At 36.5% G+C, this 14283-nt stretch overlaps 1 protein-coding gene across 2 annotated transcripts; it reads left to right on the top strand.

The window, feature by feature from the left end:
• Positions 1 to 453: 453 nt before the first annotated feature.
• On the top strand, positions 454 to 2415 carry pigh (phosphatidylinositol glycan anchor biosynthesis, class H). 2 transcript variants are annotated; one of them, XM_079888595.1, is made up of 5 exons: positions 454 to 741; positions 841 to 1050; positions 1152 to 1235; positions 1344 to 1431; positions 1523 to 2415. In XM_079888595.1, exons 1-4 carry the CDS (start codon positions 565 to 567, stop codon positions 1416 to 1418), a joined length of 546 nt encoding a protein of 181 aa, XP_079744721.1. In that variant the 5' UTR covers positions 454 to 564; the 3' UTR covers positions 1419 to 1431; positions 1523 to 2415. The 2 variants fall into 2 exon arrangements, with proteins under 2 accessions (XP_079744721.1, XP_079744722.1); XM_079888596.1 differs by having other exon boundaries at positions 1344 to 1425; positions 1523 to 2412.
• The last annotated feature ends 11868 nt before the right edge of the window (positions 2416 to 14283 follow it).

Raw genomic sequence — 14283 nt, forward strand, 5'->3', positions numbered from 1 at the left:
ATATTATCTGCAATAAAAATCTGTGCTGCAGGACTATCCATTTATTTAGCCTATATTCAGTTTAATTTTCTTTTGATTATAGATAGCCTAGGACTATATACTTTATTTATTAAAATTAAACTGCATGTTTCCATTGATTGTGAAGCTAGACATTGAAAATTGCAGATCAAGCGCATGGGGCTAAATGTTTTTTCTTGTTATGAATTGTATCCTATTTTCCGTTAGTTAACTACGCGAAGTGATATGAAACTGTAATGCGGTCAAGACCTGCCTGGAACTACTTTAGCTGTGCGTTTCCCTGAAAATAATGCACACCTTAGAACGTTCTTCAACCAATCAGATTCAAGCATTCAACAGCCCTGTAGTATAAAACTAAAATAATAAAAGGTCAACCGCAATTCTCCTCCAAACCCCAGTCCAGTAGGTGGCGGAAATACATCTTTTTATTAAGTTGCCACCGCCATACTGTAAGAAGAAGATCAGTGCCTGTTGACAAATGACAAACAAAGCTAGTTAGTTAAACTCAAGTCCTCATTCACATAATATTCTGACAGCGAGATAACTATGGCTGAGGAAGAGTTCACAGACATAAATGGCAACTCAATTTCTTTAGACTGCCAAACTCACTCTGCTTTCTGCAGAGAGTTTACTGTCACCTCACCGAAACTGTCATTGCGCAAGGTGATGGTGTGCACCTGCTTTATATGGTTAATTGCTTATGCTATATTTTTCTTCACCGAGGTAAGAACGTTTTATAATGCAAATAATATGAACTCGTAAGCATATTTAATTGTATAATACTAAAATGAGATTATTAGACTGACTGTTATTAATGCCTAGAACACTGCTGTCCTGTCGAGTGCCATCATCCTCACGCTGGCTGGGATGATGATTCATATTCATTTTGTAAAAGTGGACCATGAGACTCTTCTTATAATCGGCTCCCTCGGCATCCAACTGTCTTCATCTTACGCATCTGGACGAGAAAGCACGACCTTCATTGAGATGAGCAAGCTGAAAGACATAGTCATCAACGAGGCCGTTTATATGGTAAACAAAGTATTTGGCTCACGTGCATGATGGACTTTGTAATCTAGAAATCAAAATCATGTAAAAAACTAATAATAACTCCTTGAATGTTTCCACCTCAGCACAGCATCATATACTATCTGTGCATTCTGATCAAGGACCCGGCAGAGCCTGAGACTGTGACAAGCGTCGTCCCTCTATTCCAGGTATGAAGCAGCTGTATAGAAATCACTCTGTGATGCTGTATAGCATGACATATATAAATGCCCCATTCATTCATTCATTCAAATTAACATGCTGCATTCTTCCGTCAGAGTTCAAAGCCTCGGCTGAATTGTTTGGTTCAAGTCTACAGGAGCTGTCAAGAGATTCTAGCAGAGACCAGATGATGCAGAGGTTATGGTGCATAGCATACTATACATGTTTTACATAACTGGCATAGTTCTGTCTGTGTCTATATACGTTTCATGGCTCTATTTCTTTTACTCAACAGTCTTCCTTTGAAACAGGATAAAGATTGGAAAACCACAGAATGGACCATAAGCGTATTGTTGGTAGTATTTGTATTGTTAACTACACTACATCTTTCTGTTACATATAGTAGTTTGTTAGATACATTTTCCATCCACAAACTTAGTGGTTACAGTTGTCTCACCTCTTTTAAATTATTTTGTGATCAGACATTTTGTATTTCTCATTGCTTTTATTTTTTTTTTCTATATTTATGTTGCAGTATAATATCCATTTGTTTTTCCTCACTGTTTCTGACCTTAAATAGCCACTAGGGGGACATGTGTGCCAATTTTTGGAAACTGATGCAACATTAAATATTTTAGTTTATTAAATATTTATTATTACTTAAATATCCTGTTTGGTACAATAAGGTTTCATTTGTTGACATTAGTAAACTGCATTAGTCATCATGAACTAACAATGAGCAATACTTCTACAGCATTTTTTAACCTTAGTTAATGTTAATTTCAACATTTACTAATACATTTTTTTTAAATCAAAAGTTGTATTTGTTACCATTAGTTAATGGACTGTGAACTAACATGAACAATGAACAGCTGTATTTTTATAAACGGACATTAACAAAGGTTAAAAAATATGTTGCTCATTGTTACTTTATGTTAGTCAATGCATTAACAAATATGACCTTATTGTAAAATGTTATCGTGATATGACATTTTAATTATTCATTTTTGTTTGATTTTAATAAATGTGAGTCAAAATAAAAACAACATAAAACTGTTTTAATTAAATTTTAATTGCAAATACTAATTTGCTTGATGAATAAAAACATTACAGAGATTTTATTTTAAAGAAGTATAGAGAATCAATGCATTATTCAGCTATTAAAGCAGATCTTATTTGGCCACCATTATTGTGGGTCACTTGAGGGATTATGTTAATCCATCTCATTCGCTTTTTGACGGGTCAGCATTTGATTGTGTTCCAGTTTTTGTCAGGATATCTTGATATCCAAAGCAGTTTATGTCTGAGAGCTAGCATACAGGTTCAACTCACTCTAACTGGATGGAGTGAGTTTATCTGAGCTCTTTTTGCAGAATTCAGAGCACTACCAATAAGCTTTTGAGTTACTTTTTTCTGATAAATTACATAGTTGAATCAATTATTTTATTGGTGTCAACGTTTTAAAATGATGTTTAAATACTGTAAATACCAAGTGGAAATATATACTGTACAGAGTAAATGCTTTCTAGAGGTCAGACAACAGAAGGCAAGTGAACCTTTTTTGCAATATCAGTTTCATAGTATTTCTGGGGCACAGCTGTTGTGAACATCCATCACACTACTGTAGATCTTACTGTCTTCTGTTGTTTCGTGGACCACAAAACTAGTTTTTTTTGTTGTTGTTGCTGTGTTTACCTTTTCTTATGATTCCACTAACCGTTACATATTCTGAGGAAATGTTTTCCATGCCACCTCTGTATGTAAATAGTCTACAATTTCCTTATAGGAACTCGCTCGAGCCTTTTGCATATAGACAAGGGTTAAGAGTTGTCATTCGAGTTTACCCTTTTTGGAAAAAGAAAGAGAAACCACCCATATTTATTTGAGTTCATGGTGCTTTGTGTTTACACCCAGTGAAACATTCCCTTCACTTTTGAAAGCAACTATCAACAATGATTAACACAGATTCCACTCTAACTTTTGCTTAAATGAGTATTCTGGGTTCAGTACTTAAAGGACAGCATGTCTGTTGATTGCCACAGAAATTAGTTTCAACAAAAGAAAGCTAAAATCTGAGTTAGTGAGGCCCTTACAATGGAATTAAGTGTGCTAATCTGAAAATGTAACTATAGTATATAGCCACAAGATGTGAACAATATTTGTTAACATCACTCTAGTGTAAAAAAAAATCGCTTACTAAACTTTTCTGTCTGAAGTTAGACTAAATGCTTTTGAAACAGTTATATTGTGATTTTTTTTTATTACAATTTTACATAACTGTTCTCTATTTTCATATATTGTAAAATATAATATTTTTGTGGAAACCGTGATGAATTTTTTTTATATTAAATTATTTTGATCAATTATTTTAGTATATAATTGATATAGATTTTTTTTGTGCAACATTTCTTTACTGACACTTTAGATCAATGTAATGCATCCTTGCTGATTAAAAGTATTAATTCTTTCAAAAAATATCTTGAAATATAACTGACCCCAAACCTTTGAACGGTAGTGAAACAGTTTACACTTTGTTCCCACAGCAACGTAAAAGGACCATAAAAATGACTAGAACAGCTTTACAGCTCAAATAAGTTTTAACCAGAATTAATGTAAAGAATTTCTGTTTTTAAATCCTGCATAACTTTGCTTAACTGCATAACTTTTTTTTTGTCTCATTGTAACCTTTTTTTTACAATTTTTTTTTTTTTTTTTGAAAAACTAAGGAAGAGTCAAAATAATTTTTTGCGAATATTAACATTATGCTACAAATGCAGTTGATGTGGCTTAACTCGTATTGAAGTCCTGCTTGAGCCCGAATAGAACCTAAAGGTCAGAGTTCAGAGATCTTGTTGTTATTCAAATACTGTTTCCCATGTAGCATTGCTTCATTCCCCTCTGACCATTTGGAATGACCGTTCCCATAGAGGCTGTGAAAACAACTGAAGGGTTTAAAATGATCCTGTTAGGTTGCTGTGAAGATGCTCCTGACAGGATAATCATCCCTCCCGGAGGTGTGAACCTCCCAGGAACTCTGCTCGGGGGGGTGTCGGTGGGGGTTTGGCTGTCCTACACCCTCCAGCCACCCAGCGGAGCACATCATAAACAAGCTGTCCACCATCAGCACTTTTACAATGAATTAAACTCTATATAACAATAAAATATCAGGGTGTTTAGCTGCTCGGTTTGATGTGTTTATACTGTGTCCTCCTCATGCGGTTAAATGACGTTAACCACGGTTTATATCTTTTTGTATACATAAACACTCCAGAGGCACGTGAGCGCCCTTGGTTTATAAACTAAAGTACTCAAGTGATAAAACTTGACATTTTCAGCTCAAGTGGGAGGAAGCCTTCTAAAGGACTCTGTTTTGGCCTTTTACAAGCAAAGGATGTTGATCTTACCCTCTTTTGAGACTGTTTTAATGTACATTTAATGTACATGCCAGTTAAAGTATTTAAACAGAGACCCCTCGTCAGCTGAATTTAATGGCTACATCTGATTGCCTGAAGGATGGGCTGTTTTTTGGAGGGAAAAGTTGTGTGGGAAGGGTGCAGGAACCCCGCTGTGATGGGAGTTCCCCTCCCAGCACCACTTTGCCTCCCTGTGGACTTTTACTATGTGCTAAGGTGTAACATTCACAGGCCATGAGGCAACACAAAAACACCCTGGTGATAGAATATGGACCGCTGAAGTGACTCCCTTCTCCAGCTGTAATATTTTTGTCATTGGCCACAATTTTTTTTGTGTGTGTGTGTGCAGTTGCTAACTCGTTGGATGTACTTATATACCAGGAAGCGACATAAAACCTCCCTATACTATGTCTGTGTGCTTTGTCTATTGTGTAATAGTATATGCAAATAGTGCTGAGCAAGACAATCTGGAAAATCAAACTGAATCTGGCTTCTAATCTGCCAAAGCAGCCAATGTTAACTTGTTCGGAAGTAAATCAGGATGTAAAATAAATTCAAGAGGGCATTATAAAGCCTTTAAAAGGAGAAAGATTGATATTTCTACTCAGGAAGCTATACTGCTGTGCTTTTTCAACGCTCTCCATCCCCCATACCTCTCTGAATAACAAAACTGTTACTGGAACTTCAACCAGAAAAGCCACCCCTTCAGCCTCAAGTTTTCATTTGAATCTTGGTTCTAAACTCTCTAGCTTCTCTTGATAAACCTGTGCTGAAACGTTGACAGGTGTTGTGGCTGTGCATTGTCACCTGAACCGACCCATGGGAATGCGGCTGCGCCTTGCCAATTTACCTATTTATTTGTTAAAGTTTCAAGCATGTCAGCTGTAGCTTGATATAAAATATTGTCTTTTTTTCAGCTCCAGTCAGGTACTCTCAGCCTCTCTCTTTCCCTGAGGTTGTTTTGGAATGTGTGCTTTCCATCTGCCTCCCTGTAAACTTTCACCTAGAAATATCCACCAGATATCCTCTTAAATTAAGTTCTCAAGTTTGCTACTGCCAAGTGCCTGTAAACAGTGGAGAAGGAATAAGCAACCATTTTTGTGATATTAGGTCAGTGACGAAGAAGAAAGATGACTCTGATTACTCATTCTAAAAAAATGAGAATAACAGGTTGTCTTGACATCATTTTCTTTAATCTATATTAATTATATATATATATATAGAGAGAGAGAGACAAAAATTAGATTTCAAATAAATTATGTTCTTTTAAACTTTCTATTTATCAAAGAATCCTGTAACAAAGAATGTTTTACGGTTTCCAAATAGAAAAGAAGCACAGCTGTTTTAAGGCCCGCTCACTCTGGCGTCCACAACAGCAGAAGATCACGTTCTGGGTTTTTTGTAAGTGTGCCCTGTATGCTGTTTTGTTGCCTGGTGCTTTAAATGCTTGAGCTCTTTAAAGCAGGATATATTCTGATTGGCTAAAAAAAAATTGTTCTGAAAGTGATTCCAACTAATTGTTTCTCTGCTATTCTTTTATATTTAGAACGATTTTCAGAACTATATCTTTATCATTATAGTTATCGTCCTTGGTGTGAGCGGGCCTTTAAACGTTAAAATTCCATTTGAACACCAAATGATCAGATTTCTGAAGAATCATGTGACACTGAAAACTGTAAGAATATTTAATTTTTTTACTGTTTTTACTGTGTTTTCGAGTAAATAAATGCAGCCTTGGTGAGCATAAGAAAGTTCTTTCAAAAACATAAAAAAATCTTACCGACCCCGAACATATATGTGTATATATTGTATTAATACAGGTTTTTCCATACATCATCAGCTGTCATAAAAATCTACATTATGACATTTACAATCCCTTCTTTTTGAATGGCACTGACATAGTTTAAAGACTTGGCGGAATAATAATTGTAGCAATACGCCATTTCCTCAAAGATTAAACAGAGATTATGTTAATCTTCAGCGCTCGATTTCATGAGAGCTATTATGGATATCATTGTCTAAGTCTGTGGAAGCGGATGTTGATGTGTTAACCTAGCGCTCTGCTCACATTACCTCACCAGCAGTTAGATGATCTGAAAGGCTGGGCCGATAGACTATAGATGTTCTTCCAGTCAAACCGGCTCTTTCGGCTGTTAAGATAAGCGGGGTGAGAGAGCTTGTAAAGCTGGTCAGGCGAGCACTCGCTTTGTTAACAAAACTTAAGCCTTGTGCAGGCTTCATTTCAAATAATCAGTCTACATCTATCAATGACCTTTGGTCTGGATAAACTCACATTAAGAGCCACAATAGTTAGCCTCTTCGTGGCTTGGTTAAATTACATTTGTGAGGCTGCTGAACTCCCAGTCTTACATTTTTAAAAGTTATCTTCTAGAATTTATGAGGAAATCATTTTGGTTTTGTAAATGTCAACAAGTTTTCAAAAAAGGAACAGCGTTATAGACTAGTTTGGGTATATTGGTGCTTCCAAAAAATCCATGTCAGTGGATTTTTCCCCCATCATTTTTACAATGAAGGTGTGCAAACCTTTTTTTTTTTTTACTCTGATGGGTCCCATTCCATCAGATTGAGTAAGCAAGAACCAGTCACGTTCAAACGTTTATGTCATTGGAAAACACAGCTGACCCACATGCCTGTTTTGAATGCATTGCATTCTTACAGTAATACTACCATTAGAGCCGACAAATGATAACACAGATGTCTGACAAAGAATTTTGTGACTCTTGAATGAGTTTCTTTCTTTTCTTAGCTCAGTGTCAAGAACTTAATCTTATTGAATTTATCCATTGTAAGAAATCTATTCCACTACATTACATGGGATCTTTAGGCAAGATTAAAAGCAGTAATCATAATTGATAGCACAACAGATTGTGGCAGTTCATAAGGGTGTAAACAACGTGGTGACAAACATCAGGATAGATTTTAATCAAGATTTCTAGAGTGCTGTTGTATCCACCTTATTTTGCAACTCAATATTGACCTGTTTTCTGCGAACGTGCAAAACTTCCGATTCATTAGGCAAATTACTAAAATAAAGTGCAGTAAACGATAAAACTATTAATTCTCGCTACAAACCAGTTTGATGACAATTAAAATAATAGGATAACAGATACCAGTTTTCAATATAAAGCAGCATAACAGACTGGAAGTGGCTGAACCAGTCTTGCACATTCAAGTTAAAGATGGTCACACCAACTCTTACTTTAAAAAGAAGTTGGATGACAAGCACGTCATGTAGAATACAGTGAAATAAGGTACTCTCCATTGTATTTGTAAAGGTTTCTTATTTTGAATGATTGAGGGACAGTGATGATGTTCTCATCAGCCAATGATCGTGTCACTCAACACGCCTCAGTAAGCGTGTGAGAATTTATGCGACTTGATGCACCATTAGTAAACATGTTCTAATGTCAGCATGTCTTCCCTTTTCGGTACTGGCTTGGGTGGTTGGGAAGTGTGGGATACTGTTGGTTGTTGTTGTCATCTTGTCCTTACTTGCAGTTGCGCCTCTTAGTTGGCTCGTGTGGCTGCACCCCCACCCCTACATGGAAAGTGTGAGAAAGGCACCGCCTTCTGATTCTCACCCTTGATGGACCTATCATAATTAATTAACTTACCTTAAGAGAGGCATCTCCTCAGTGCAATAAAGATATTGATATTTCTGGAACTTAATAGTTGTTTGTGTCCCAAGTTTTATTTTATAATCCATTGAAATATGACTGTATGTGTCTATGACTCTGTTCCCAAATCTAATGGCCTTCCAAGCATCTTACTTGAAATGAAACCTATTAAGTGATTCATGTTGAATGCTCTGAAACTGAACAGCAGGCTCAACATTTGCTGCAATATTAAAGGCAATGTTTTTCACAAACACTTTTTGTTATACTGGTTGAAACTCTCTTTACATCCTAGCAGCAATCAATAATATAAGTGGTCTATATATTTATAAAATCTTCTGCGGGAGTCTCAGGACCAAAAAATGTCCTTCCAATCATTGCAATCTGTCCTCATTAGTGTCTGTTTCTATGGGCCACTATACGTAAGCCGTCCACCATGTTGGAACGGTCAAAGCCGGTCTGTGAACACTCGAGAGAAAGTTACCTGAGCTAACCGTAGTTAGACGCATGCATGAATATCTATATCTGCAATAGACTTCAGCAGTTGATTTTTGCTAAACTAACACAATACAAGACGAAGGCATCAGCTAACACAGCATTAAAAACTTACCATAGTTTAAAAACATAGTTAATACATATAAAAACACAAACCAACACATTCTCAAGAAAGGTTTGCTCATTTCTTCAGGAATTTAAATCTCAGTGGTTTCACAACCAGAAGCTGTGCAATTGTTGTGGCATCTTTGATTCTTACCGTGAGTAACGACATGCTGACCGCTCCAAGATGGCCGACGTGTCTGGAGATGTGGCATCTATGTCAATCAATCAATCAATCAAACTTTATTTATAAAGCACTTTACAAAGACTGAAGTAGACCAAAGTGCTGTACACAAGAATAAACAAATATACAAAAACAACACAACTCATGCAGCATAAAATACAAAGTGAAATAAATTAAAACGAAACGTATAAAACAAACCATAAAAAGCAAAATGTCAACTCCTGGTGTTAAAGGCCAAAGAAAATAGATGAGTTTTTAAAAGAGATTTAAAATGAGTGATTGAAGTGGCCTGTTTGTATACATGTATGTATACATATCTATGTATATCTATGGCCTACCCTACCTTTAATAAAGCAATAGAAGTACATAGCACACAAATACTGGGTACAATATACAGTATTTTTATTAAAAAATGTAAGGATTTCGGGTATTATTTTATAATATACTTATTATGTAATTACATATATACGGGGTTGAACAATGAAACTGAAATTTGTTAGTATGGTGTAGGGCCTCCTTTTGCGGTACAGCATCAATTCGCCTTTGGAATGACACGAACAGTGGCCAGGTCCTCTACGTGATACTGGTGGAAGAAAATGTTTTCTGACTTCCTCCCAAACACCCCGAAGTGTCTTTAAAATATTTAGATCTGGTGTCTGTGCAGGCCATAGGAGATGTTCAGCTTCCCTTTCATGTTCAACAATCATTCTGTCTTGCGGAGTGTATTCGTGTATTATCATGCTGATAGGCACGGCACCCCCTTTCAGGATACAATGTTTGAACCATTAGGTGCAAATGATCCTCCAGAATGGTTCGGTAGTCTTTGGTAGTGATATTGCAGCCCAAACCATCACTGATCCACCCCCGTGCGTCACTCTGGGCAGCAACAGTCCGGGGGTTAAGCCTCTTTGGGGCTTCTCCACACCAAAAATCCCACGGATGTGGGGAAGACAGTGAAGGTGGACTCAACAATACATGTTTCACATTGTCCACAGCCCAAGATTTGGCCACCGATTAAACCAACATTTGGCATTGGCACAAGTGACCAAATGTTTGGCTATAGCAGCCTGACCATGAATATCGACTCTGTGGAGCTCCAGACAAAAGTTTTGGTGGACACAGGAGAGTCTTCACATTTAATTCTGCAGTGAGTTGGGCAGCTGTGGGTTCATATATTTTTGATTCAATCCAGGTTAGTACCTGGACATCCCTTTCAGACAGCTTCCTCTTACGTCGGTAGTTACTCCTGTTGGATGTGGTTCGTCCTACGTGGAGGTATGCCAATATTACCCTGGATACCATTATAGCTCCCGAAACTTGCTGTCCTGGTCACAGATGAGCCAGTGTGATGCGCACCAACAATTTGTCCTCTTTTGAACTCTAATATGTCTCCCATTATGTTGTGTGGATTGCAATATTTTATACAGCTGTTTTATTGCTCAGCTAATTCAACCGTCACACTCTGCTTTTACTGATGGAATGTAAAATCAGTGAAGATTGGCCACCATATATAGGCGTGAAACCTCAGTGTTTCAGTTTTATTGTCCAACCCTTGTATACTGAATGAATTATGAGTGTATTTAATGATTTATAATTATATAGTATTCTCTCATTCGTGCATTCTGGGATTGTTGTCTCTGCAAGGAAAACATGGTGATGTTTTAAAATTTGTCAAATTATAATTACCCGTTGGAACAGAAGTCGTCTCTGAATTGCACATTAAAAGGCTGCCTATACGTAGATGGTTCACTTTTGGAACAGGACCTGTGCAGTCAGAGATATTTTGAAAGAATTAATGGAAATCAAAATACAGTAAAGTGAAATGTCAGCATGTAACACTGTGTCATGATTGCATCTTTGTGTTTATGTTGACCAAAATTGATCGTTTGTTGGTCAGACTCAGCAGATCGTTGCTCAATGGGTTTCAAAAGGTCAAACTATAAGAGTGACATGTCAATGGTATAAGAACAGCGCAATTGATTTAGTTCAATGGTCAAAATGATACCATCACATTGAACAGTCCAATCAAGGCTTATTTCAAATCTTTGAAGTCATTATCAGCTCATCAGTATTGTGAAAGGGGACCAGTTTGAGGATCAGAGTGGCACGATTTCTTTGAAGACAGACATTGGTGATGCACAGAAAGACATTTAGTAGCTGATGAACTGTCATTCACTTATGAAACAATCCATCATCATGGACATTATCAAGCAATCTGTGTTCACAGGATCACATGACTGCTTACCAGTTATCTGTCAGTTCAACCAGGAACAGCTTTAACAGGGTTATGTCTTACAGTACATGTGTGAGAACTGAAACCATAACAGCTTATAAGCCACACACCCGAAACTGGGAATGAATCAAATAAACATGACAGTCAGTGTGGGAGTGTGTAACGTTATTACCTACAGGCAGTTCTGTAGACAACAGCTGTGGGCCAAGTAGAAGCCCTCGAGCTGTCCGTTATCACAACTTTTATTTTCCTGATCAACACTTTCCTCCTGCTCGGGGGATCTTCTCCACAACAATATTTGCTGTAATTACAAAGATTCATTTAAGTTCTAAGTTTGAAAGAAAACATCACTTAAATTAATTTAATTTCATGAAGACAGTTTATTAGTGTCAATGTGTAAATCTAATTTTAAAACATAAAAAAAAAAAAAAAAGTATTTATTTACTAGCGGTGCTTGATAAGACAAACATCACTATTACTATTGTTCATACTTAGTTTTAGGGATTAGAACAAAAAGTATTCCATTTGGCTATTAACTTTTACCACAAAATTTGTGCTATGGACATTAATGATAACTCAAATCATGTTTATCATTGAGAGCAAGTATGCTTTTACTTTTTTAAGTTATCGTACTAACATTTTTTTAATTGGCAGATGATAAATTGGTCAAATAAATCCCATGGAGCCGGGCCACAATATTAGACACTTGTGGGTAGGCACCAATAAAGCTGAAACTAAACTAAACTAAACTTAACTAAATTCAATTCAATTCAATTCAATTCAATAATTCAATAAATAATAAAATAAAATACAGCATTTTGTCCACCAGACAATATATTTTCAAATTAATTTCATGCCATTTAGCAACACAAGTCATCCAGTTTTTAATAATAATGATATTCTAATATCGATCTAGCTTACTGCAATGTGCAACAAGTGCAGCCACCACATAAAGTTATAAACTTTGAACACTCTCATTCAAGTTTTAACACAACATTGAACACAACGTGTTTTAGTATGATTGTTTTGACCAAGTAAAACAGCGCTGCGTTACCCCACAATTTCAATTCGTCAAATAAAATGACCTGTATGAGTTGTAATTCAGCACTTGCGGCTATTTCATTAGAATAAAATAAAATAATGTAAATTTAAGTAATCAAATGTAACTGTGACAAAGTTCAAGTTAAGGGAAGAAGGAGGTGGATGTTAAAGGTAAATTTTATCGTAAAAAAAATAAAAACGAAAAGAGCACTAGTGGTCGACTGCGGTATACATATAAGCAACATAAAATGTGTCATATGCGTTAATAAAACTTTAATACATTAGCTCATCTATGAACATGATTTCTGCCCCGTTGTGTCCCGTTGGATCGCTCTCCATTGGATGAGGAGGTGAAGATGACAACTCCCATGATTCCACACTCATCAACTGCGTCATCAAGCTATATGCCATTTTTAATAAGCAATCTCTAACGAAACTTGCCTTTAATCTAAAATTAATATTAAAATTAAAACTGAAAATTGAAAATATAAAAATAAAATCTAATTAGAAATATGAATACTATTATAGAATATAAATAATTCTTAAATAATATTGGTAGGTACGTAGCCAGAACACCCTATAAAAAATCTTGAAATGCCCTAGTAATAGCATCATATAGTAAAAATCCCCCTGACACCTAAATCACCCTAGCAGCTACACTGAAAAAATGATTTGTTGAAATTAATCAATTTGTGAAGACCTAGATGCGCTTCCTATTGTGTGACGTGTACGCAGACTGGTGCATATAGAGATATACTATAGATTCCGCCTTGGCTACGGCAGTTCATTGGAACGAGGCGGAATCTAGTGTATATATATATGCACCAGTCTGCGCACACGTCACACAATAGGAAGCGCCCGCGCCTTCAGATCACTTGGACGTGGCTGTGTACAAAAGGTAAAAACAACATAAATACTGTTCGTTTTCTCACACAAACCGCTCGTTTCGTGTCTTAGGCCATCAATGTGTACTTACGATGGGGAATTGTTTAAATTGACGATGGGGAATTGTTTTAATTTAGACTCTGTGCATACTCTTTGAGACAGTGACCATAGACCTGCATTATCTGACTGAGAGACAAGAACGGTTTGACCTAAAAATATCAAAATTGAAACTACTGCGGAAAAAAAGACACCTACATCTTGGATGCCCTTGAGGTAAGCTATAACATACCAAAATTTAATTTCAAAGTGAACTATCCCTTTAAGTTGAACTAAAATGGATTAAGTTCAACTTAATGCATTTGTTTAAATGTAGCTAAAATCACAAGTTATGCACACAATGATTGATCAAATGCAAAAATGTAGTGGGTGAATTGGTGCTAATGTTACCATTTTGAAAGCACAAGATTCAAATGAAAATATAGTTAATATAAGGAATACAATCTGCAAATAAGTCCTATTCATCATCTTGTCAGCCAATCAGCCTCTGGCAATAACAGTAACGTGATTTAGCTGACCAGGAACAGGTCGGTCTGTGACTATGCACCTGTCTCCTCTCAGGAGGCCTGTAGGTAAATGTGACAGCAGTGAAACTCACTGAAACTGGCTGCGTGCCAGAAAAGGCACTAGTCAGTTTAGTCTGAGTCCTGGGAAAGGGGGCGGGCAAGAAACCTAACAAAGGGGTGAGTAACCGTTCCTTTAACCACAAAGTGAGATGAACACCTTTCCATTCATGGGAACCTAAACCTGTCAGGCCTGGCCTCTGTTGCTCAACATGTGGAAAGCGGTATCATGCTAGGCTCAAAAGCACAAATGCATCTTCAAGGAAATGTGGGTGTGTGAGACCATGGCTGAATTTACAAGTGGATTAGTTTAATTACTTCGTGTCAGGCTAATTATAGAAATTTGTTATTTCTTGCTTTCCTGTAGTTCCCTGCACTTTGGATTCAGTCCCTTATTTTAGTCGCCTACAAAACAGACTATAAATTGAATATAATTTCAGTTTTTAAT

This window comes from Squalius cephalus (genome assembly GCF_949319135.1).
Source record: "Squalius cephalus genome assembly, chromosome: 12".
Lineage (NCBI taxonomy): Eukaryota > Metazoa > Chordata > Actinopteri > Cypriniformes > Leuciscidae > Squalius > Squalius cephalus.

What these genes read in the sequence shown, in the direction of transcription:
- pigh (XM_079888595.1), top strand. Translation starts at nt 565, where the DNA reads ATGGCTGAGGAAGAGTTCACAGACATAAATGGCAACTCAATTTCTTTA. An exon ending in CTATATTTTTCTTCACCGAG is followed by an intron (nt 742 to 840) that starts GTAAGAACGTTT and finishes ATTAATGCCTAG; the next exon opens with AACACTGCTGTCCTGTCGAG. An exon ending in TCAACGAGGCCGTTTATATG is followed by an intron (nt 1,051 to 1,151) that starts GTAAACAAAGTA and finishes TTTCCACCTCAG; the next exon opens with CACAGCATCATATACTATCT.